The 22,610-nt window shown below is 43.2% G+C and overlaps 1 protein-coding gene across 4 annotated transcripts in view; it reads left to right on the forward strand.

The window, feature by feature from the left end:
* The window catches only part of LOC121585060 (tenascin), a 151,024-nt gene extending 128,717 nt beyond the window's left edge, over positions 1–22,307 (forward strand). For 2 of the 4 annotated variants that reach the window (XM_041901405.2, XM_041901403.2), the window contains exons 11-22: positions 5,078–5,353; positions 8,181–8,303; positions 8,884–9,027; positions 10,027–10,146; positions 10,638–10,781; positions 10,964–11,094; positions 11,477–11,609; positions 12,019–12,170; positions 12,418–12,514; positions 19,698–19,859; positions 20,141–20,304; positions 20,507–22,307. In XM_041901405.2, coding sequence (XP_041757339.2) covers positions 5,078–5,353; positions 8,181–8,303; positions 8,884–9,027; positions 10,027–10,146; positions 10,638–10,781; positions 10,964–11,094; positions 11,477–11,609; positions 12,019–12,170; positions 12,418–12,514; positions 19,698–19,859; positions 20,141–20,304; positions 20,507–20,617 — 1,757 coding nt within the window. In that variant the 3' untranslated portion in view covers positions 20,618–22,307. The remainder of the gene's footprint in view (positions 1–5,077; positions 5,354–8,180; positions 8,304–8,883; positions 9,028–10,026; positions 10,147–10,637; positions 10,782–10,963; positions 11,095–11,476; positions 11,610–12,018; positions 12,171–12,417; positions 12,515–19,697; positions 19,860–20,140; positions 20,305–20,506) is intronic. The other 2 variants (XM_041901406.2, XM_041901407.2) reach the window with 2 other exon arrangements.
* The last annotated feature ends 303 nt before the right edge of the window (positions 22,308–22,610 follow it).

The following is a 22,610-nucleotide window of genomic DNA, read 5'->3' on the forward strand; positions in this document are numbered from 1 at the left end:
ACCAGTTTTAACCTCTTCCCACTCAAATCATGCCTCTCCCATAACCAATTATTACCTAACAATACCTCCTCCCCCATTGTGTTTCCCTCACTTTGATGCAGTAACTGTAACATATATCTGTCCACATAATAGAACCACCCCACCCAGACAAAAACCATTCAGTTCAGATGAGGCCTGGCATGGCCTGCGGTGGATCTACCTTTGATCCACCCTAAGCAGACTATCTGCCTGTCAGGACCTGCCATGAGAGAAAAAGCACCTGGAACATTTCTGAACTGTCAGTCGGCCCCCGTGTTATCTGTACCATGGGTAGTGAGTAGTGATTGACTGCAAAGAGACAGCAGAGACCCAACAGGTGCATTGATTTATCCTCCCAACCAATCAATAATAGTAATTATCAACCATTCACATTCTGTGGATTACAATGTTGTGGACTGAATGGATAGTGAACAATGTACAGAAAAATCTCACTTCAAGACTACTTGCTTTGTTTGCTGTTAAAGCAATTGAGGATTTTGGCATGTGCTTTGAGAATGTAGAAACAGATTAAGCAGTTGTTACAATAAGTAATAATAAGTATTTATATGCAGTGTTTTGGGCATAAGCGACATAGGCGGTGACCCCGTGGCGAACTGTTTAGAAATTAACTTTAAAACTTGTTCTCTCCGCCATCAAGAGGGGTGACACTAAAATGTTTGCCCGCGAGGTAGGGGGGACTCCCAACCAAATCTTGCTTAGGGCACGAAAAAGGCTAGGGCCCAGCCCTGAGTGTTGTCCAATGTATCAGTAATCTATTTTCAGTTGGGATTTAAGTAGGGTTTCAGCCATCTGTTTTGACAGCTTAGAGTACATAGACGAACCTGGCCTCTGCATACTTCTGCTGTCATGGAGAGAATAATACCTGTCATTTCAGATCAGTTAGCCCCCACCCACTCTCCAATAAACACTCACATAGAGACCAGGCTGCACACACACACATAACTTTGTTATTTTGAGGTCTTCTATCACCTGCTAAAAAAACCTGCCTCAAATTAGTTGTCCCTCATCTACTTATTTGGTCACTTTAAAAGGGATATATTTGAAATTATCCTTTCAAAGCAAATTTAAAATGATTATTTATTTTGACAGATTTTAAGTTTTTCCATTGTATACGCACAGTATAAACAATACGGGTATTGTATCATTGTTAGTAAACATCAGTCAAAGCACATGATAGTTCAGCTGTTCCCAGATAATGATGATTCAGCAAATGGATGGATGGAGAGTCAGTGGTTTCTTCAAGTCCCTGAGGAGCTTTTGTTTCATTCTGTGAAGGCTCTGTTCTGCATGCACCCCCAGTTCTCCCTCCATCCCTAGACTCAGACCCTCTGCTCCACATTCTCATGCTCACATTGACACTGTGGCCTGGAGCCTGGAGCCTGGAGCCTGGAGCCTGGTATTGGGGTGCCAGGGAGTGTTGGGGCTTGCTGGGGCCATGGCTCAATGTGGCACACACTCAAGTCTGCTCTGAAGCCCATTGTCTGCATGTTAATGATCTGAAGAGAAACCAGCCCCAACCCCAACGTTTCGTAATTGTATGTTACTGTAGTTCATGGGAAAATATGGCTGTTTTTTCCATTTACTGAAAAGTTTGTTTTGGAGCTACCATGTTTTCTTCAGACAGCGACGATTGACATTAGCCAAAACATAATCTATATACAGTGGGGAAAAAATGTATTTAGTCAGCCACCAATTGTGCAAGTTCTCCCACTTAAAAAGATGAGAGAGGCCTGTAATTTTCATCAACTATGACAGACAAAATGAGGAAAAAAAATCCAGAAAATCACATTGTAGGATTTGTTATGAATTTATTTGCAAATTATGGTGGAAAATAAGTATTTGGTCACCTACAAACAAGCAGGATTTCTGGCTCTCACAGACCTGTAACTTCTTCTTTAAGAGGCTCCTCTGTCCTCCACTCGTTACCTGTATTAATGGCACCTGTTTGAACTTGTTATCAGTATAAAAGACACCTGTCCACAACCTCAAACAGTCACACTCCAAACTCCACTATGGCCAAGACCAAAGAGCTGTCAAAGGACACCAGAAACAAAATTGTAGACCTGCACCAGGCTGGGAAGACTGAATCTGCAATAGGTAAGCAGCTTGGTTTGAAGAAATCAACTGTGGGAGCAATTATTAGGAAATGGAAGACATACAAGACCACTGATAATCTCCCTCAATCTGGGGCTCCACACAAGATCTCACCCCGTGGGGTCAAAATGATCACAAGAACGGTGAGCAAAAATCCCAGAACCACACGGGGGGACCTAGTGAATGACCTGCAGAGAGCTGGGACCAAAGTAACAAAGCCTACCATCAGTAACACACTACACCGCCAGGGACTCAAATCCTGCAGTGCCAGACGTGTCCTCCTGCTTAAGCCAGTATATGTCCAGGCCCGTCTGAAGTTTGCTAGAGTGCAATTGGATGATCCAGAAGAGGATTGGGAGAATGTCATATGGTCAGATAAAACCAAAATATAACTTTTTGGTAAAAACTCAACTCGTCGTGTTTGGAGGACAAAGAATGCTGAGTTGCATCCAAAGAACACCATACCTACTGTGAAGCATGGGGGTGGAAACATCATGCATTGGGGCTGTTTTTCTGCAAAGGGACCAGGACGACTGATCCGTGTAAAGGAAAGAATGAATGGGGCCATGTATCGTGAGATTTTGAGTGAAAACCTCCTTCCATCAGCAAGGGCATTGAAGATGAAACGTGGCTGGGTCTTTCAGCATGACAATGATCTCAAACACACCGCCCGGGCAACGAAGGAGTGGCTTCGTAAGAAGCATTTCAAGGTCCTGGAGTGGCCTAGCCAGTCTCCAGATCTCAACCCCATAGAAAATCTTTGGAGGGAGTTGAAAGTCCGTGTTGCCCAGCGACAGCCCCAAAACATCACTGCTCTAGAGGAGATCTGCATGGAGGAATGGGCCAAAATACCAGCAACAGTGTGTGAAAACCTTGTGAAGACTTACATAAATGTTTGACCTGTGTCATTGCCAACAAATGGTATATAACAAAGTATTGAGAAACTTTTGTTATTGACCAAATACTTATTTTCCACCATAATTTGCAAATAAATTCATAAAAAATCCTACAATGTGATTTTCTGGAATTTTTATTCTCATTTTGTCTGTCATAGTTGACGTGTACCTATGATGAAAATTACAGGCCTCTCTCATCTTTTGAAGTGGGAGATCTTGCACAATTGGTGGCTGACTAAATACTTTTTTCCCCCACTGTACAACACTATGAAGTATCCATACAAACACTGTCGGTCTGTCTCCATTGGTTGATTCGTTTGTGTAATGTATGTTCAACACACTTCTGAAAGAAGTCTAGAAAAAAAAAATTGCACTCCTGTGTTGCGTCCCAAATGGCTATTCCCACTGTTCCCTATATAGTGCATTACTTTTGAGCAGGGCCTCCATGTCCCTCTCTACCTCCCTTCCTTCTTCCCTGACTGGCTGGCTGACTAGCTAAAGCAGGCCTGCTCCGCTCCTAACGAAGAGCGACAGCACCCGGGAAGTGTCTACTCTGGTTTTCATTTTCCACCACTTCTTCTCACAACAAGTTCCCTCGTTTCACGTCAGCCGAATCCTCTGGGTTCACCTTGCGACCTTAACGTTTGGTGTAGTGTTCTAATGAGTTATGTCCCTGTATCTAGCCAGGCAGCACTGAGGCGGCACTGAGGCCACTTCGAGGTCTGTATGCTGCTGTCTGTATGCTGCAGTCTGTATGCTGCAGTCTGTATGCTGCTGTCTGTATGCTGCTGTCTGTATGCTGCAGTCTGTATGCTGCTGTCTGTATGCTGCTGTCTGTATGCTGCTGTCTGTATGCTGCTGTCTGTATGCTGCAGTCTGTATGCTGCTGTCTGTATGCTGCAGTCTGTATGCTGCTGTCTGTATGCTGCTGTCTGTATGCTGCTGTCTGTATGCTGCTGTCTGTATGCTGCTGTCTGTATGCTGCTGTCTGTATGCGGCTGTCTGTATACTGCAGTCTGTAAGCTGCTGTCTGTATGCTGCTGTGCAGGCGGTCGATCTACTCTCTCTCTTGCTCTCTCTCTGACTTCTGCCGAGCACTTCCTCTAACAGCTGTAGACTCCCGCTAGCTCAGCTCCTCTACTCAGCCATTATTAGCTACTGCTAATGACTAGTTAACACAGTTGACTTTTACAACACTGTATACGTACAGACCCATTTGCCCTGATGTCACCCAAGCGCTTAAAACTCTAGTAAAACTCTGGCTGACTTGAATGTTCCTTTTCTTCTGAATGTAGATTACTTTTCGTATTAGTGTATTAAGGAACTGATGCACAAATATCATGTGTTCTTTTGCAGTCATAGCATCAATAAACTGAGGGTTGAATTTGATCAAACTAGCTGGTAAATAACAATGTACCTACCTACACCAATAAAATGCATGTTGTTACTTTCATACTCACCTAGGGTTTCAAAATTCCTGGAACTTTTAATAAATTCCCTGGTCTTTCAGTAATCCTGGATGGAGGACTCCGGATTTCCTGCTTATTCTCTCCTGATCACGGGAATCCTCCAACCGGGATTTCGGGAAAACCAGGGAATGCATTTATTGATCGAATTTTGCAACCCTACACTCACCACAGTGGATGTGATGTACAGACACTAAGCACAAGGTTTTCTACCCATGTATAGTTGTGTCAAAACTTATTAGGATGCCTAAGTGGTATAAACACTTCACTTGTGCCTGACACAATGAATACTGTTTTCAAAGTCAACATGAAAATCATTAGAATTCTTGGAAATAACCTCTTCATTTTCCCCAGGATGGGGTATGTAACAACTCTTAATTATTGCATCTTGTGAACCTGCTCTTCTTGTTTGAATCATATGGATCCATAGATTGATATGGATCCATAACCAATTGTGATGTCTATTGTACATACAGATGGAATAACTGTCACTTCCTGATCTTCTGTAATCTTCATAAGAACTTATTTAAGTACTCTTGAGGTCTAGGGGACGAAAACAACATGTCTTCCCTTATCACCCAGAAGCTGAACCCATCGTGGAGAATCTCTCAGTCTTCGACATCACCCCAGACAGCTGTAAAGTGGCCTGGTCAGCTGAAGAGGACCTCTTTGATAGTTTTGTCATTATGATCAATGATACTAGCGACGACCTGGCTTCCCAACAAGAGGTGGTTGTGCCCGGGGAGGAGAGAACAACAGTGCTTACTGAGCTAATTGAGGACACAGAGTATGAAATTGAGCTCTATGGGGTCATTTCGGGACGGCTCTCCAATTCTATTTCCATGGTGGCAAAAACAGGTACGCGGTATGACATCACACCAGCAATGGCCTAGGGCTGCTGGATAGATGTTAGGAATCTATTCATTACAACTGTAAATTATATATTCTCAATGTCTCCATTTTTACTATTAAATTAACAGCATGGAAACAGGGTCAATGTTGGGTCAATGTTGAATATCTTCATCATTGAAGCCATTTTTGTTTACTAACCTGATAACATTGTGTGATAATATTGGTTCAAGGCAGCAATCTGGTAGAATTATAATTAGTTAGCTTTGCAAATTAATTATTAAAACCTGCTTCGGCTGCCTTGTGTGTCTTGTGTCAGCAGCTATGTGTGATGTGTCTCATTGTGGTTTGTTTACCCGGTTGGACGTGTCTGTTCAGTGTTCACTGTCCTGTCATTGTCTTGTCTGTCAGCACTCCTGAGTGGTTCCAGTGGAATCATCCAGCAGCCCTCTCATCTAAAACCAGCCCCAGTGTCTGTGAACCAACACACTCTCTGTCTGTCTGTCTCACTGTCTGTCTGTCAGTGTAAACACCACACTCAGCTTCTGATGGCCTCTCATTCACAGGGGTCCAGAGAACTGCTCAGGAGATTTACTAATCTCTTCATTTGCTCCGTTTTTTTTGTCTATATATCTGTCAAGTTGTCTCCAATGTTGTCTTTAGCTGGCTTGCCCCAAATGGGTTTGTCTAATTGTCTCTAAACCGTAAAGGGAAAATTGTCTGTCTGTGTGTTGAGTGTCTGAATGGCTCTCTTTCCCCTGAATTCTCTGGGGCTTCACTCTCGGGTCCAATGGCCCTGCTGCATGTTTCAATTTAGTATGTCTGCAATGGGGGCAAATTAATCTCCCCCTGTCGTGTCTGTCACGCAAGATACTGTGGCTCAGTGCTGACGACAGGCGCTGGAAGCCCTGGCCTCTTTGTTTCAGTCTGTCTCCTTTTCTCTACTTTAATTAGTGGTTCTCAATGCCGGCGTATCTGCTCACACAAAATAACAGAGTAATGTGTATTTTCTGGGTTATTAATGGATTTAATATGATATTTATGGATGTATTTAGGGATGAGATCTTTAGGAATGCTTTAGGGATGTGTTTTCCAGTTGTTTAGAAAATATGTATAATATACACACTACCGGTCAAAGGTTTTAGAACACCTATTTATTCAAGTGTTTTTCTTTATTTTTGTACTATTTTCTACATTGTAGAATAATAGTGAAGACAGCAAAACTATGAAATATCACATATGGAATCATGTAGTAACCAAAAAAAGTATTAAACAAATCAAAATATATTGTATATTTGAGATTCTTCAAATAGCCTTGATAACAGCTTTGCACACTCTTGGCATTCTCTCAACCAGCTTCACCTGGAATGCTTTTCCAACAGTCTTGAAGGTTCCCACATATGCTGAGCACTTGTTGGCTGCTTTTCCTCACTCTGTGGTCCGACTCATCCCAAACCATCTCCATTTGGTTGAAGTCAGGGGATTGTGGAGGCCAGGTCATCTGATGCAGCACTCCATCACTCTCCTTCTTGGTAAAATAGCCCTTACACAGCCTGGAGGTATGTTGGGTCATTGTCCTGTTGAAAAACAAATGATAGTCCCACTAAGCCCAAACCAGATGGGATGGTGTGTCGCTGCAGAATGCTGTGGTAGCCAAGTGTGCCTTTAATTCTAAATAAATCACAGACAGTGTTACCAGCAAAGCACCCCCACACCATAACACATCCTCCTCCATGCTTTACGGTGGGAAATACACATGTGGAGATCATCCGTTCACCCACACCGCGTCTCACAAAGACATGGCGGTTGGAACCAAAAATCTCCAATTTGGATTCCAAACCAAAGGAACATTTCCACCGGTCTAATGTCCGTTGCTCGTGTTTCTTGGTCCAAGCAAGTCTCTTCTTCTTATTGGTGTCCTTTAGTAGTGGTTTCTTTGCAGAAATCCAACCATGAAGGCTTGATTCACACAGTCTCCTCTGAACAGTTGATGTTGAGATGTGTCTGTTACTTGAACTCTGTGAAGCATTTATTGAACTTATCCTCTGCAGCAGAGGTAACTCTGGGTCTTCCATTCCTGTGGCGATCCTCATGAGAGCCAGTTTCATCATAGCGCTTGATGGTTTTTGCGACTGCATTTCAAGAAACGTTCAAAGTTCTTGACATTTTCCGTATTGACTGACCTTCATGTCTTAAAGTAATGATGGACTGTCATTTCTCTTTGCTTATTTGAGCTGTTCTTGCCATAATATGGACTTGGTCTTTTACCAAATAGGGCTATCTTCTGTATACCGCCCCCACCCCACCTTGTCACAACAGAACTGATTGACTCAAACACATTAAGAAGGAAAGAAATTCCACAAATGAACTTTTAAGAAGGCACACCTGTTAATTCAAATCCATTCCAGGTGACTACCTCATGAAGCTGGTTGAGAGAATGCCAAGAGTGTGCAAAGCTGTCATCAAGGCAAATGGTGGCTATTTGAAGAATCTCAAATATAAAACATATGTTGATTTGTTTAACACTTTTCTGGTTACTACATGATTCCATATGTGTTATTTCATAGTTCTGATGTCTTCACTATTATTCTACAATGTAGAAAATAGTAAAAAATAAAGAAAAACCCTTGAATGAGTAGGTGTTGTAAAACTTTTGACCGGTAGTTTATTTGTAACCAGTATTATTTTATTTTGATATGTGATGAGGCATTATTTGATATCCTAGGATCTGGTATTCATTTCTCTTCACTTAAAAGCCTGCCCACTGAGTCTTTAGCTAACTAGCTACCTGTCTTCTGTTTGTTTGTTGTCCTCTCTATCTTTTATCCTATGCCAGGGCTGGGCACACCCAAGGGCATCCGTTTCTCTGAAGTCACTGATACCTCTGCCACCGTACACTGGGCAATCCCCAGAGCTCGAGTGGACAGCTACCGTGTCATTTATGTCCCTGCTCAGGGAGGTGAGTACATACAGATATAGCTATACTATACATACCAGTGGAGGCTGCTAAGGGGAGGACGGCTCATAATAATGGCTGGAACGGATCAAATGGAATAGCGTCAAACACATAGAAACCATTCCACCCCAGCCATTTCCACGAGCTCGTCCCACCCCAATGAAGGTGCCACCAACCTCCTGTGATACATACCTATACTGTACATACAGTGGCTGCAAAACCAGGGGTAAGTCATTGACACATGTGGTGTGGTCATATGGAATTAATGTTCTCTGTGAAGAGAACTGATCTATCCTGCCATCTAGTGGCTGTTCTGTCTATTTGAGAGGATGTGTCAGTTTGAAAGCAGGGAGTCAACACAACTTTGATGTCAACTGCTTCATTACTGGTTCACTATTTCACCTCACTACTTGATGATAATGAAAACATTCTATGAAGTTAATACACATAATGCTTGAAAACATCCTTTTTAATGCCGTGTATTATAATACACTAATCATTTGTTATGACACTGACTTTGTATACAGAATCAGACGTCTGACTGACCTTTTGACCGTCCATGTCTTCATGTGTGTGTGTGCAGGCGCTCCCAAGACTGTGACAGTGGGTGGAACTGAGTCTCAGACCGTGTTGCCCAACCTGACCCCTGGAGTCACCTACCAGGTGACCGTCATCTCTGTGAAGGGACAGAAGGAGAGTGAGCCAGGCTCCAGCAGCGTCACCACAGGTGTGGGTCACACCTGTTCACAACACAAGATCTGCATCCCAAATGGCACCCTATTCCCTATATAGTGCACTACTTTTGACCAGATCCCTATTTGGGATGCAGCCAAGACTTTGGTTTATGTTAACGCAAGACTACATACACATACTTTAGACACTGAGTGTGCAAAACATGAAGAAGACCTTCCAAATATTGAGTTGCACCCCCTTTTGCCCTCAGAAAAGCATCAATTCGTCGGGGCATGGACTACAAGGTGTCAAAAGCGTTCCACAGGGATGCTGGCCCATGTTGACTCCAATGCTTCCTACAGTTGTGTCATGTTGGCTGGATGTCCTTTGGGTGGTGGACCATTCTTGATGCACACGGCAAACTGTTGAGCATGAAAAACCCAGTAGCATTGTAGTTCTTTACACACTCAAACCGGTGCGCCTGGCACCTACTACCATACCCCATTCAAAGGCACTTAAATATTTTGTCTTGCCCATTCACCCTCTGAATGGCACACATACACAATCCATGTCTCAATTGTCTCAAGGCTTAAAAATCATTTTTAACCTGTTTCCTCCACTTCAGCTACACTGATTGAAGTGAATTTCACAGGTGACATCAATAAGGGATCATAGGTTTCACCAGATTCACCTAGTCAGTGTGTCATTCCTAATGTTTTGTACACTCAGTGTACATCATCACAACAACGATAGGTTTGTCTTGGTATGCTCTACAGAAATGGTTGGATTCATTCAATATTTCTAAAGAAAGCATCAAACATTTATGATGGTAACACGTCTCTAAAGGCTGAGCGCGTAGCCTATTGGGAAAGCTGTTAGTGTGTACAGATGGAGCATGGCTGGGGGTGGATAGGCTTTGTGTTTCCGTTCAACAACAGAACATGGCTCTATCGTTGGGGAGGTGTTTGATGTGGTTCTGCTCAGAGTAACCATTGTGTGTGTGTGTGTGTGTGCGTGTGCGTGTGCGTGTGTGTGTGTGTGTTCTATGTGACAGCTCTGGACAAGCCCCGTGGCCTGACTGCAGTCAACATCACTGACACTCAGGCTCTGCTCCACTGGCAGCCTGCCATCGCCACTGTAGACGGATATGTCATCACCTACAGTGCAGACACTGGTACGGTATCACAAACACACACACACCATCTGGATGTACTGTACTGTATATTACAAGGGATTATGGGAGAAAAGGCATTAGGCCTCCCATTGCGTGTGTTGTATGTTCCTTCATTGTTTGGATTTAAGAAGAGATCTAAATCTTCAGATTGCTTTAATCTCCTTACAGTATATTGTAGACAGATGCTGATCGGGTCCTTACTGTAAGGATATTCTCCTTTACTGTCTCTGTCTGTCTCTGTCTGTCTCTGTTTGTCTCTGTCTCTGTTTGTCTCTGTCTGTCTTTTTCTCTCTGTCTGTCTTTCTCTGTCTCTGTCTTTCTCTGTCTCTCTCTGTCTTTCTCTGTCTCTCTCTGTCTTTCTCTGTCTCTGTCTCTGTCTTTCTCTGCCTGTCTCTGCCTGTCTCTGACTGTCTCTGCCTGTCTCTGCCTGTCTCTGACTCTCTTTGTCTGTCTCTGTATTCTTACTGTATCTGTGTGTTCTGTGTGTGTAGTTGCCCCAGTGATGGAGAGAGTGTCTGGGAACATTGTGGAGTTTGAGATGAGCTCCTTGACCCCTGCCACCCACTACACTGTCAAGGTCTATGCCATGAGAGCGGCTGCTAAGAGTGCCGCCACCACAACTGAGTTCACCACTGGTGAGTGGCCTAGAGGGCCTAGACCTAGAACATTCACTCCCACACACAAATTCAAACTCTCACTTCCAAGTCTGCCAGTTGTTTTTTACCCCCTACCATTTCAAACAGACAACCTGAACCTGCAAAAAGAAGGTAAAAAGAAGATGAAGTACTCAGTCTGAACTATGCAATCTCTCTCCTAGATGTGGATGCCCCTCAGGACCTGGCAGTCAGTAACATCCAGACAGAGAACGCCATGTTGACCTGGAAGGCCCCACGCGCTGACATCACTGGCTACATCCTCAGCTTCGAGTCAGCTGACGGCACAATCCGGGTAAGTAGTGGTCTGCTGGAACCATAGAAATAGAACCGTAGAAATATAGTAGATTATATTCCAATAGAATCTGTTATAATATGGAACCTATTTCTATGGGTGGAACAACCTTGCATTCCTTAAATTCTAAAATAGATTATTGTTTTGTCCAAGAGGTCATAATGATGCGTCATTGGGGTGTAAGAAAAAAACTTTTCTATTGATGAATAAATATTCAAGAAAATCACCTATATCAGTCTATATTAGGATAGACACAGTCTCACAGTCTCAGGTAATATGGACACTGTCCTATCTAAATCCAATGTATTTTTATTATGTATTATTCATTCTGTATCTCTGGCGTATATTCTGACTACTGGGTTGTGTTGTGGTGTTCCTCCAGGAGGTTGTTCTGAGCCCCACAGCCACCTCCTACAACATGGCCCAGCTGAGTGTCTCCACTGAGTACTCTGTCAGACTGCAGGCCATCGCAGGGCCCAAGAGGAGCAGAGTCATCACCACCGTCTTCACCACCAGTGAGTGTGTTACCACAGTGATGCCGGAGTCCAGTGGTAGCTCTGCCAACTCCGGACAGAACATATCCCCTGGCAATAGGGTTATGGATCCTGCCTCGGCCCCTACTCTCTGTTTTCCTCTGGATCTGTTTCCCTGACTGTCACTGTCCATAAATGCTAAAATACGAAAATATATATATTTAACAAAGAGTGTAATGAATAATGAATAGAGATGGTCTCAGTGGAGGTCACTGTACCCTCTGTTCTGTGCACCATCCACTGAGACCATCTCCATTCATTATTCACCTCAAGCTTAGAGTTTGTTGGGCAGATGGAACTGTTTAGTAACTAATCCTCTGTGCGTGTGTTTGTGTGCGTTCCTGCATGCGTTTGTGTGCGTGTGTGTGTGTTTGTGTGTGTGTGTGTGTAGTTGGCGTGCTATACAAACACCCCAGGGACTGCTCCCAGGCCTTGCTGAATGGAGACACAGTCTCTGGCGTTCACACCATCTACCTGGGTGGAGATGAGAGTCAACCCATACAGGTCTACTGTGACATGGCCACGGATGGAGGTGGATGGATTGTAAGTCACTGGCTAGTATACTGTACAACCCAACTTGGTAACACTTCCTATGAAGAGCATACGTATAATGCTTTATATAACGTCCTTTATCATGCTTTATAATGTGTTATGACACTGACTATATAAACAAACTCATAAGAGGTTATAAAGCTTATTGATTCAGATGTATCTAATGTAATGTAATGGATCTTAGTCCATAGGATGTTTGAATGAGTGAGCTGATGTAGTTTGGCCCCATTCCATGCAGGTATTTGTCCGACGCCAGAGCGGTAAACTGGAGTTCTTCCGCAACTGGAGGAACTACACTGCTGGCTTTGGTGACATGAACGACGAGTTCTGGCTCGGTATGATCATATTATGTTAAACATTTCAACACACTAATTGATTTAGGTATAGGACTATTGTATGATTAAATCAAATCAAATCAAATCTTATTTGTCACACGCGTCAAATACAACAGGTGTAGACCTTACAGTGAAATGATTACTTACAAGCCCTTAACCAACAATGCAGTTTTAAGAAAAATAAGTGTTAAGTAAAAAATAGATAAGTAAAAAATAAAATCTAATTTAATCTAAATAATTAAAGAGCAGCAGTAAAATAAAATAACAGTAGGGAGGCTATATACAGGAGATACCGGTACAGCGTCAATGTGCAGGGGCACAGGTTAGGCGAGGTAATTGAGGTAATATGTACATGTGGGTAGAGTTAAAGTGACTATGCATAGATAATAAACAGAGAGTAGCAGCAGCTTAAAAGAGGGGGTGGGGGGTGGTGGGGTGAGGGGACAATGCAAATAGTCCGGGTAGCCATGATTAGCTGTTCAGGAGTCTTATGGCTTGGGGGTAGAAGCTGTTAAGAAGCCTTTTGGACCTAGACTTGGCGCTCCGGTACCGCTTGCAGTGCGGTAGCAGAGAGAACAGTCTATGACTAGGGTGGCTGGAGTCTTTGACAATTTCTAGGGCCTTCCTCTGACACTGCCTGGTATAGATGTCCTGGATGGCAGGAAGCTTGGCCCCAGTGATGTACTGGGCCGTACGCACTACCCTCTGTAGTGCCTTGCGGTCGGAGACCGAGCAGTTGCCATACCAGGCAGTGATGCAACCAGTCAGGATGTTCTCGATGGTGCAGCTGTAGAACTTTTTGAGGATCTGAGGACCCATGCCAAATATTTTCAGTCTCCTGAGGGGGAATAGGCTTTGTCGTGCCCTCTTCACGACTGGCTTGGTGTTTTTTGAAGCTTTCAACCTGTTCCACTACAGCCCGTCGATGAGAATGGGGGTGTGCTCAGTCCTCTTTTTTTTCCTGTAGTCCACAATCATCTCCTTTGTCTTGATCACATTGAGGGAGAGGTTGTTGTCCTGGCACCACTGTTGTGTCACCGGCAAACTTAATGATGGTGTTGGAGTCGTGCCTGGCCATGCAGTCATGGGTGAACAGGGAGTACAGGAGGGGACTGAGCACGCACCCCTGAGGGGCCCCCGTGTTGAGGATCAGCGTGGCAGATATGTTGTTACCTACCCTTACCACCTTGGGGCGGCCCGTCAGGAAGTCCAGGATCCAGTTGCAGAGGGAGGTGTTTAGTCCCAGGGTCCTTAGCTTAGTGATGAGCTTATGGTGTTGAACGCTGAGCTGTAGTCAATGAATAGCATTCTCACATAGGTGTTCCTCTTATCCAGGTGGGAAAGGGCAGTGTGGAGTGCAATAGAGATTGCATCATCTGTGGATCTGTTGGGGCGGTATGCAAATTGGAGTGGGTCTAGGGTTTCTGGGATAATGATGTTGATGTGAGCCATGACCAGCCTTTCAAAACACTTCATGGCTCCAGCGTGAGTGCTACGGGTCGGTAGTCATTTAGGCAGGTTGTCTTAGTATTCTTGGGCACAGGGACTATGGTGGTCTGCTTGAAACATGTTGGTATTACAGACTCAGTCAGGGACTTGTTGAAAATGTCAGTGAAGACAATTGCCAGGTGGTCAGCGCATGCTCGGAGTACGTGTCCTGGTAATCCGTCTGGCCCTGCGGCCTTGTGAATGTTGATCTGTTTAAAAGTCTTACTCACATCGGCTACGGAGAGCGTGATCACATAGTCATCCAGAACAGCTGATGCTCTCATGCATGCTTCAGTGTTGCTTGCCTCGAAGTGAGCATAGAAGTGATTTAGCTCGTCTGATAGGCTCGTGTCACTGGGCAGCTCGTGGCTGTGCTTCCCTTTGTAGTCTATAATAGTTTGCAAGCCTTGCCACATCCGACGAGCGTCGGAGCCGGTGTAGTACAATTCAATCTTAGTCCTGTATTGACTCTTTGCCTGTTTTATGGTTCGTCGGCGGGCATAGCAGGATTTCTTATAAGTGTCCGTGTTAGAGTCCCGCTCCTTGAAAGCGGCAGCTCTAGCCTTTAGCTCAGTGCGGATGTTGCCTGTAATACATGGCTTCTGGTTAGGGTATGTATGTACGGTCACTGTGGAGACGACGTCATCAATGCACTTATTGATGAAGCCAGTGACTGATGTGGTGTACTCCTCAATGCCATCGGAAGAATCCCGGAACATATTCCAGTCTGTGCTAGCAAAACAGTCCTGTAGCTTAGCATCTGTGTCATCTGACCACTTCCTTATTAACTGAGTCAATGGTGCTTCCTGCTTTAGTTTTTGCTTATAAGTAGGAATCAGGAAGATAGAATTATGGTCAGATTTGCCAAATGGAGGGTGAGGGAGAGCTTTGTACGCGTCTCTGTGTGTGGAGTAAAGGTGGTCTAGAGTTTATTTTCCTCTGGTTGCACATTTAACATGCTGGTAGAAATTAGGTAGAACATATTACGTTTTCCTGCATTAAAGTCCCCAGCCACTAGGAGCGCTGCCTCTGGATGAGCGTTTTCCTGTTTGCTTATGGCCTTATACAGCTCATTGAATGCAGTCTTAGTTCCAGCATCGGTTTGTGGTGGTAAATAGACAGCTACGAAAAATGTAGATGAAAACTCTCTTGGTAAATAGTGTGGTCTACAGCTTATCTACCTCAGGTGAGCAAAACCTAGAGACTTCCTTAATATTAGAGTTTGTGCACCAGCTGTTGTTTCTGGGATAGTTGTTGGGATGTTTGGGCGGCAGGTAGCTTAGTGGGTAAGAGCGTTGTGCCAGTAACCGAAAGGTCGCTGGTTCTAATCCCCGAGCCGACTAGGTGAAAAATCTGTCGATGTGCCCTTGAGCAAGGCACTTAACCCTAATTGCTCCTGTAAGTCGCTCTGGATAAGAGCGTCTGCTAAATGACTAAAATGTAAATGTAAAAATGTACAAATATACACAGACCGCCACCCCTTATCTTACCGGAGTCAGCCGTTCTATCCTGCCGATGTAGCGTATATCCCGCCAGCTGTACGTTATCCATGTCGTCGTTCAGCCACGACTCGGTGAAACATAAGATATTACAGTTTTTAATGTCCCGTTGGTAGGATATCCGTGATCGTAGGTTGTTTATTTAGTTTTCCAATGATTGTACATTGGCTAATAGGACTGATGGTAGAGGCAGATTACTCGCTCCCCGTCGGATCCTTACAAGGCACCCCGACCTATGTCCACGATTAGGCTGGACAATAGAATGAGTCAAATTTCACCCAAGTCTGAAAAACGGCCAAAGAACGTTGGTTGAGCCTCTTTTAATTCATTTGCAAGGCCATAGCAAATGAATTAAAACTAACCTTCGCTGAGCCTCTTTTGACTGGAATGGTCCTTAGAATTCAATTTTCCCTAAATGGCACAAAAAAATGAATACCTTTTCATTTTACTACTACAATCTAAAAAATAACAACTTGTGTAGAAAGTAAACATTCGCACCTCGATGGTGCCAAGTGTGCTTATGTCTGCATAACGAGAAAGTAGGAAAAAATGGCAACTTCTGACAATTTCTGGTCAACGATCGATGCTGCTATTTGCCTTTTTTTGTGTTAGAAATGTTGTGGTTTGAACTAGGCCTCTATGGGAAAGCGTGGCAATAACTTATTAACTTCTCATTAGTCACAGATTGACTTCTCTGATGACATGGCAGGCAGGCAGACAGGCAGCACACCTGAATTTCAGCAAAGCAAAGGCTATTTAAAGAGCTACCAGATTTATTTAAAAAGCACATTTTCTGTGTCCAGTGTCTGGGTTTATATGTTAAGGGGGTGTTACTTTGGCATATAATGTTACCCATGTAAAGAAAGTGTTTTTTAAATAATTAACTAAATCTATGGTGTTTTATGTACAGTGGGGAGAACAAGTATTTGATACACTGCGGATTTTGCAGGTTTTCCTACTTAAAAAGCATGTAGAGGTCTGTAATTTTTATCATAGGTACACTTCAACTGTGAGAGACGGAATCTAAAACAAAAATCCAGAAAATCACATTGTATGATTTTTAAGTAATTCATTTGCATTTTATTGCATGACATAAGTATTTGATCACCTACCAACCAGTAAGAATTCCGGCTCTCACAGACCTGTTAGTTTTTCTTTAAGAAGCCCTCCTGTTCTCCACTCATTACCTCTATTAACTGCACCTGTTTGAACTCGTTACCTGTATAAAAGACACCTGTCCACACACTCAATCAAACAGACTCCAACCTCTCCACAATGGCCAAGACCAGAGAGCTGTGTAAGGACATCAGGGATAAAATTGTAGAACTGCACAAGGCTGGGATGGGCTACAGGACAATAGGCAAGCAGCTTGGTGAGAAGGCAACAACTGTTGGCGCAATTATTAGAAAATGGACGTTCAAGATGACGGTCAATCACCCTCAGTCTGGGGCTCCATGCAAGATCTCACCTCATGGGGCATCAATGATCATGAGGAAGGTGAGGGATCAGCCCAGAACTACACGACAGGCTCTGGTCAATGACCTGAAGAGAGCTGAGACCACAGTCTCAAAGAAAACCATTAGTAACACACTACGCCGTCATGGATTAAAATCCTTCAGCGCATGCAAGGCCCCCCTGCTCAAGCCAGCGCATGTCCAGGCCCGTCTGAAGTTTGCCAATGACCATCTGGATGATCCAGAGGAGGAATGGGAGAAGGTCACGTGGTCTGATGAGACAAAAATGAGCTTTTTGGTCTAAACTCCACTCGCCGTGTTTGGAGGAAGAAGAAGGATGAGTACAACCCCAAGAACACCATCCCAACCATGAAGCATGGAGGTGGAAACATCATTATTTGGGGATGCTTTTCTGCAAAGGGGACAGGACGACTGCACCGTATTGAGGGAAAGATGGATGGGGCCATGTATCGCGAGATCTTGGCCAACAACCTCCTTCCTTCAGTAAGAGCATTGAAGATGGGTCGTGGCTGGGTCTTCCAGCATGACAACGACCCAAAACACACAGCCAGTGCAACTAAGGAGTGGCTCCGTAAGAAGCATCTCAAGGTCCTGGAGTGGCCTAGCCAGTCTCCAGACCTGAACCCAATAGGAAATCTTTGGAGGGAGCTGAAAGTCTGTATTGCACAGCGACAGCCCCGAAACCTGAAGGATCTGGAGAAGGTCTGTATGGAGGAGGGGGCCAAAATCCCTGCTGCAGTGTGTGCAAACCTGGTCAAGACCTACAGGAAACATATGATCTCTGTAATTGCAAACAAAGGTTTCTGTACCAAATATTAAGTTCTGCTTTTCTGATGTATCAAATACTTATGTCATGCAATAAAATGCAATTTAATTACTTAAAAATCATACAATGTGATTTTCTGGATTTTTGTTTTAGATTCCGTCTCTCACGGTTGAAGTGTACCTATGATAAAAATTACAGACCTCTACATGCTTTGTAAGTAGGAAAACCTGCAAAATCGGCAGTGTATCAAATACTTGTTCTCCCCACTGTATATGCGAATGGTCCATCAGTTTTATTGTTATGCTGTAAATGTTTATTTTATGGTTGTAAAATGAACTAGAAAATATTTTATATTCAGCAATTCTGAGTAATTACTACTTCAGTAAGGATATACACTTTATTCAGTGACCTTAGGTATAGAAACGTTGATGGTCTGATCAGATTGTTTAAAAAAATGAATGAACTGCAACTACTATATAATTCCAATAGATGGAAGCATAAGGCCACAAATGAAATTTCAGAAGATCCGTTTTCTCCATGGATACACCACTTAGTTTTGAAATTATACTTTGTTACTATAACGATTATCAATAAGCCTGAACATTAATTCAGTCACCTCTGGTCGACAAAAACGTATTTTCCTAGTACACTCATTGTCAAATGTATCAACCAGAAAAGAGACGCTCTGCCTTCTCGCACAAGTAGCCAACTCAACAAGATCTTATGCTCCCATCTATTGGAAATATTTAGCAATTAAAATGTATTCATTCACATAAAGACATTGGTGAGGCAGCTGAGAAATAAAGTGTATCCAAATGCTGGACTAGTTTTACCAGTCAGGTTTAGGGTTACTGTTAGGGTTAGGGATACCATTACAGCTGTAGGTGCATTGTGTTACCAGTCAGGGTTAGGGTTACAGTTAAGATTAGAATTACTGTGACCATTACAGCTATAGGTGCATTGTGTTACAAGTCAGGGTTAGGGTTAGGTTTATGGTTAGACAAATGGTGACCATTACAGCTATAGGTGCATTGTGTTACAAGTCAGGGTTAGGGTTAGAGAAATTGTGACCATTACAGCTATAGGTGCACTGTGTTACCAGTCAGGGTTAGGGTTAGGGCTAAAATAGGTTATTCCTAGGGTTAGGTTTTTTAAGGCAAAAAAACAGAATGGGTTTATAGCGCTCTTGTTACTCCCTGTGGGCTTCTGTGGGTACTACATAACTCATTCGCGACACTTGCTAGGCTCATAATCTGAGGTAGCAACTGCGTCAGATCTACCAATCAATGAGCTAGACCTTTCCATTTGCTTTGCAACTCAGTGAACCTGGGCAGCATTCGCTCAATTCGATGCCTACGAACAAACAGATTTCGGCGCATTTCAAATTACTCAGCAGCCATTTGAAAACAACAAATCGTTAAAAAAAAGGTTATTTCTTAATTAAAGAATGTATTCTGGCTGTTTAAATCGGCACATCTTGAAAAAGACGATAGGGACATTGGTTTTGTTCAGGTTTACACCTTTTTCTGAAAAAAGATATGGTTAACCATGACCAGAAAATGTTTAATGTTTAATGGGTATGCACCAACCTGTACGACGAGGATATGGGCCTTGTCGGGTGTCTGTAGAATATTCTTCATGTCCGACTCGTTGAATAAGAAATATTCGTCCAATACGAGGCGAGTAATCGCTGTCCTGATATCCGGAAGCTCTTTTTGGTCATAGAAGACGGTGGCAGAAACATTATGTACAGAATAAATTACAAATAGCGCGAAAAAACACATAATAGCACAATTGGTAAGGGGCCGTTGAATCCATGTAGTATTTTGTCAAATGTTTAATCATCTTAAATCTTAAATCTTTTAGATTAGATCCACAGAGGAAATTCATTTCCACAGCTCCCACATTTACATAAAAAGTAGCCTAGACTTGATTTTATATCTTTTTCTCCAAAGGCCTGTCAAACCTCCATAAGATCACAGTAGCAGGACAGTATGAGCTTCGTGTGGACCTCAGAGACAAGGGGGATGCAGCCTATGCCCAGTATGACAAGTTTTCAATCTCTGAGCCCCGCAGTCGCTACAAGGTCCACGTTGGAGGCTACAGTGGTACCGCAGGTAAGCCTTCCTTCTATACAACCATTAGATACCTAATACAAAGTCCAAGAAAGCGTCCCAAATGGCCCCCTATTCTCTACATAGCGCACCATTTTTGACCAGCGCCCAAAAGTAGTGCACTATAGAGGGAATAGGGTGCCTTTTGGGATGCACATCAAATAGATAGGCTAAACCTAAGTTATAAAGTACTTTACATGGTGTTAGGTGTGAGTATGATGTGAGCATGGATTCAAAGCCTCCTTTCTCAAGACTGATCACTTTCTCTCTGCTGCGCTGTGTAGGTGATTCTATGACCTACCACCATGGTCGCCCATTCTCAACCTACGACCATGACAATGACATCGCCGTCACAAACTGTGCCCTGTCCTACAAGGGTGCCTTCTGGTATAAGAACTGCCATCGCGTCAACCTTATGGGACGATATGGAGATGACAGTCATAGCAAGGTGAGCGCACATATTCTTGAAAGTACAAAACTAACAGCAATTTCTACATCCCATATTTAAAAAATACTTCTGTAGTGCAGTATGAAACTGTTGACAGAAATGTTAGGATACAAATTGACTGTGTAAAGGTAAAGGAGGAAATTCAAGGCATTTGTGTTAATAAAATAACTTGTCACTACTTACCTTACTCTGTGTTCTTCAGGGAGTCAACTGGTTCCATTGGAAAGGCCACGAGCACTCCATTGAGTTTGCTGAGATGAAGATCAGGCCATCCAACTTCAGGAACTTTGAGGGAAGGAGGAAACGATCGTAAACCAACCGACCGATCCGCGCACCGACCCCTCTCTTTGTCGCTCCGCTTCGTGACCCCTGAACCCGTCCTCCATCCTCTGCCCCTGCTGATTCCAGGGAAGCATTCCAAATGGCACCCTATTCCCTATGTAGTACATTACTTTATGGGCCCTGGTCAAAAGTAGTGCACTACATAGGGAATAGGGTGCCATTTGGGACACAACCCACACCTCCCTGCAGCTACCAAAGCCACTGCCAAGAGCCCAGCCACTTCAAATTACACCCCTCCTCCTGCTCACTCACAGAAATAAGCACAGATACAGTCAAATTCACTACAAATTCCACTATCCAACCCCTCCTGATACAAAATGGTTGTGTGCAGTAAAAATACTGTCAAAGCCAAATTGATGTGAAAAGAAATGGACTTAAACGCAACAAACCAAGCCCACACAGATTAAACATGCACCAAAGAGAGCATATCTATGAAACCCAAGTATAAAGCATTTCTTTCTTTCATCTCACTCATAATGTTACAGCACTAAGTGGAGGGGTGCATTTGAGTCTGGTCTGGCACATTAACATGTAGAATACTGATGTTTTCTGCCTCTACAGTGTGTCCATCTCCTCCAGCCACAGTAGCTAGTTCATTAGGGTGTTTGCAGAGAGGGCATGGCTGTCTACATACATGTGGTCTTGTTTTAGTGTCAGGGCCTCTTCAATAATACTGGTAACCTCTAAACTGGATTATAGAAATTCTATTCTTTGAATAACACACCACCCAACAAAAGCACATACTGTACAGTACGTACATTCAATTCAATCATCTGGATTGAGGTGATGTTATTGATCTTCTGGATTGAGGTGATGTTATTGATCTTCTGGTTTGAAGTGATATTATTGATCAAAAAGGATTTTCCTCATAAACTGCAAGACTCATTAAAATGTGTATGTAAAGTGGAGAGAGCTCACAGAGAAAGCTCACAGAGAAAGTCCTATCTTGTCATTCATTATTCTATGTGTGACTCATCCTTTGTCACTTTATCTTTCCTTCTCTCCCGAAATCCCTTCTTCACCTCAACTTGCAAACTGTCATCTGAAATGATATGGGCAAAATTAATGACATTCTGAATATAGATCATCTGCTGCATCCCACACAGGCATACGTGGATGACATGATGTGTTTCCATTGATTGTGTGGGCCATGCAGGTGCTGTGCAATTTTCTCTTACACATTTACCTGAGCTAGTACTATTTGATCCTCCAGCTATCATGCATTAGCTACAGTCAATGTGTTTGATTTGTTTTTATTTCCTTTATAAATCCAAGGCAGGACCTATTATTCAATATATAATGAAATGTTGGGTGATTGTTACATTTTTGGAAAATGTGAAATACATATATGGATTCAACAAGAGTCAGAGGGGAATATTGTGTTGAAATACAAAAGATATGGATGCTGAAAATAGGCTAATGGCCAATTCCAATTTACATTGTAAGGTCACAGTGTTCACTCTGTTCTGACCCCCCACCCCCCTCCATGCCAGGAGACGAAACCACTGACCCCACCCCCTCCACCCCCCATGGAATACCTGTGTAAATTAAACGTTTCTGTGCTTCTGTGGTTTAAAAAATGTTTTGGTTTATAACTGGGTGAACAACAGGTGTTTCTCTGTAAGACGTATTACAATAAAACAAAGTTTGTTTAAAAATGACGAGTCATCGATATTGTCTGTCTAAAGCTAAACGTTTTATAATGCACTTAAGACGCCGATCAGGTACCGCCATAAATGTGTTGGTTTGATATTTGGAGTTGGCTCATCAATAGCTCTTAGACGCACACGTGAATGAGCCATGGAGTCTCTGTATAGCATATCTTAAAGGCTATTTATAGCACTGAGAAGAATGCACACCTCATAATTAGAATGAGATTGTATTTTTATGGTAGGTGGCCTACACATGTAGGCCTATCGATCACATGTATTGATCAATGACGCGTGAAGGGAGCACTATTGCAG

Source organism: Coregonus clupeaformis, chromosome 16 (assembly GCF_020615455.1).
Source record: "Coregonus clupeaformis isolate EN_2021a chromosome 16, ASM2061545v1, whole genome shotgun sequence".
NCBI classification, from domain to species: Eukaryota; Metazoa; Chordata; class Actinopteri; order Salmoniformes; family Salmonidae; genus Coregonus; species Coregonus clupeaformis.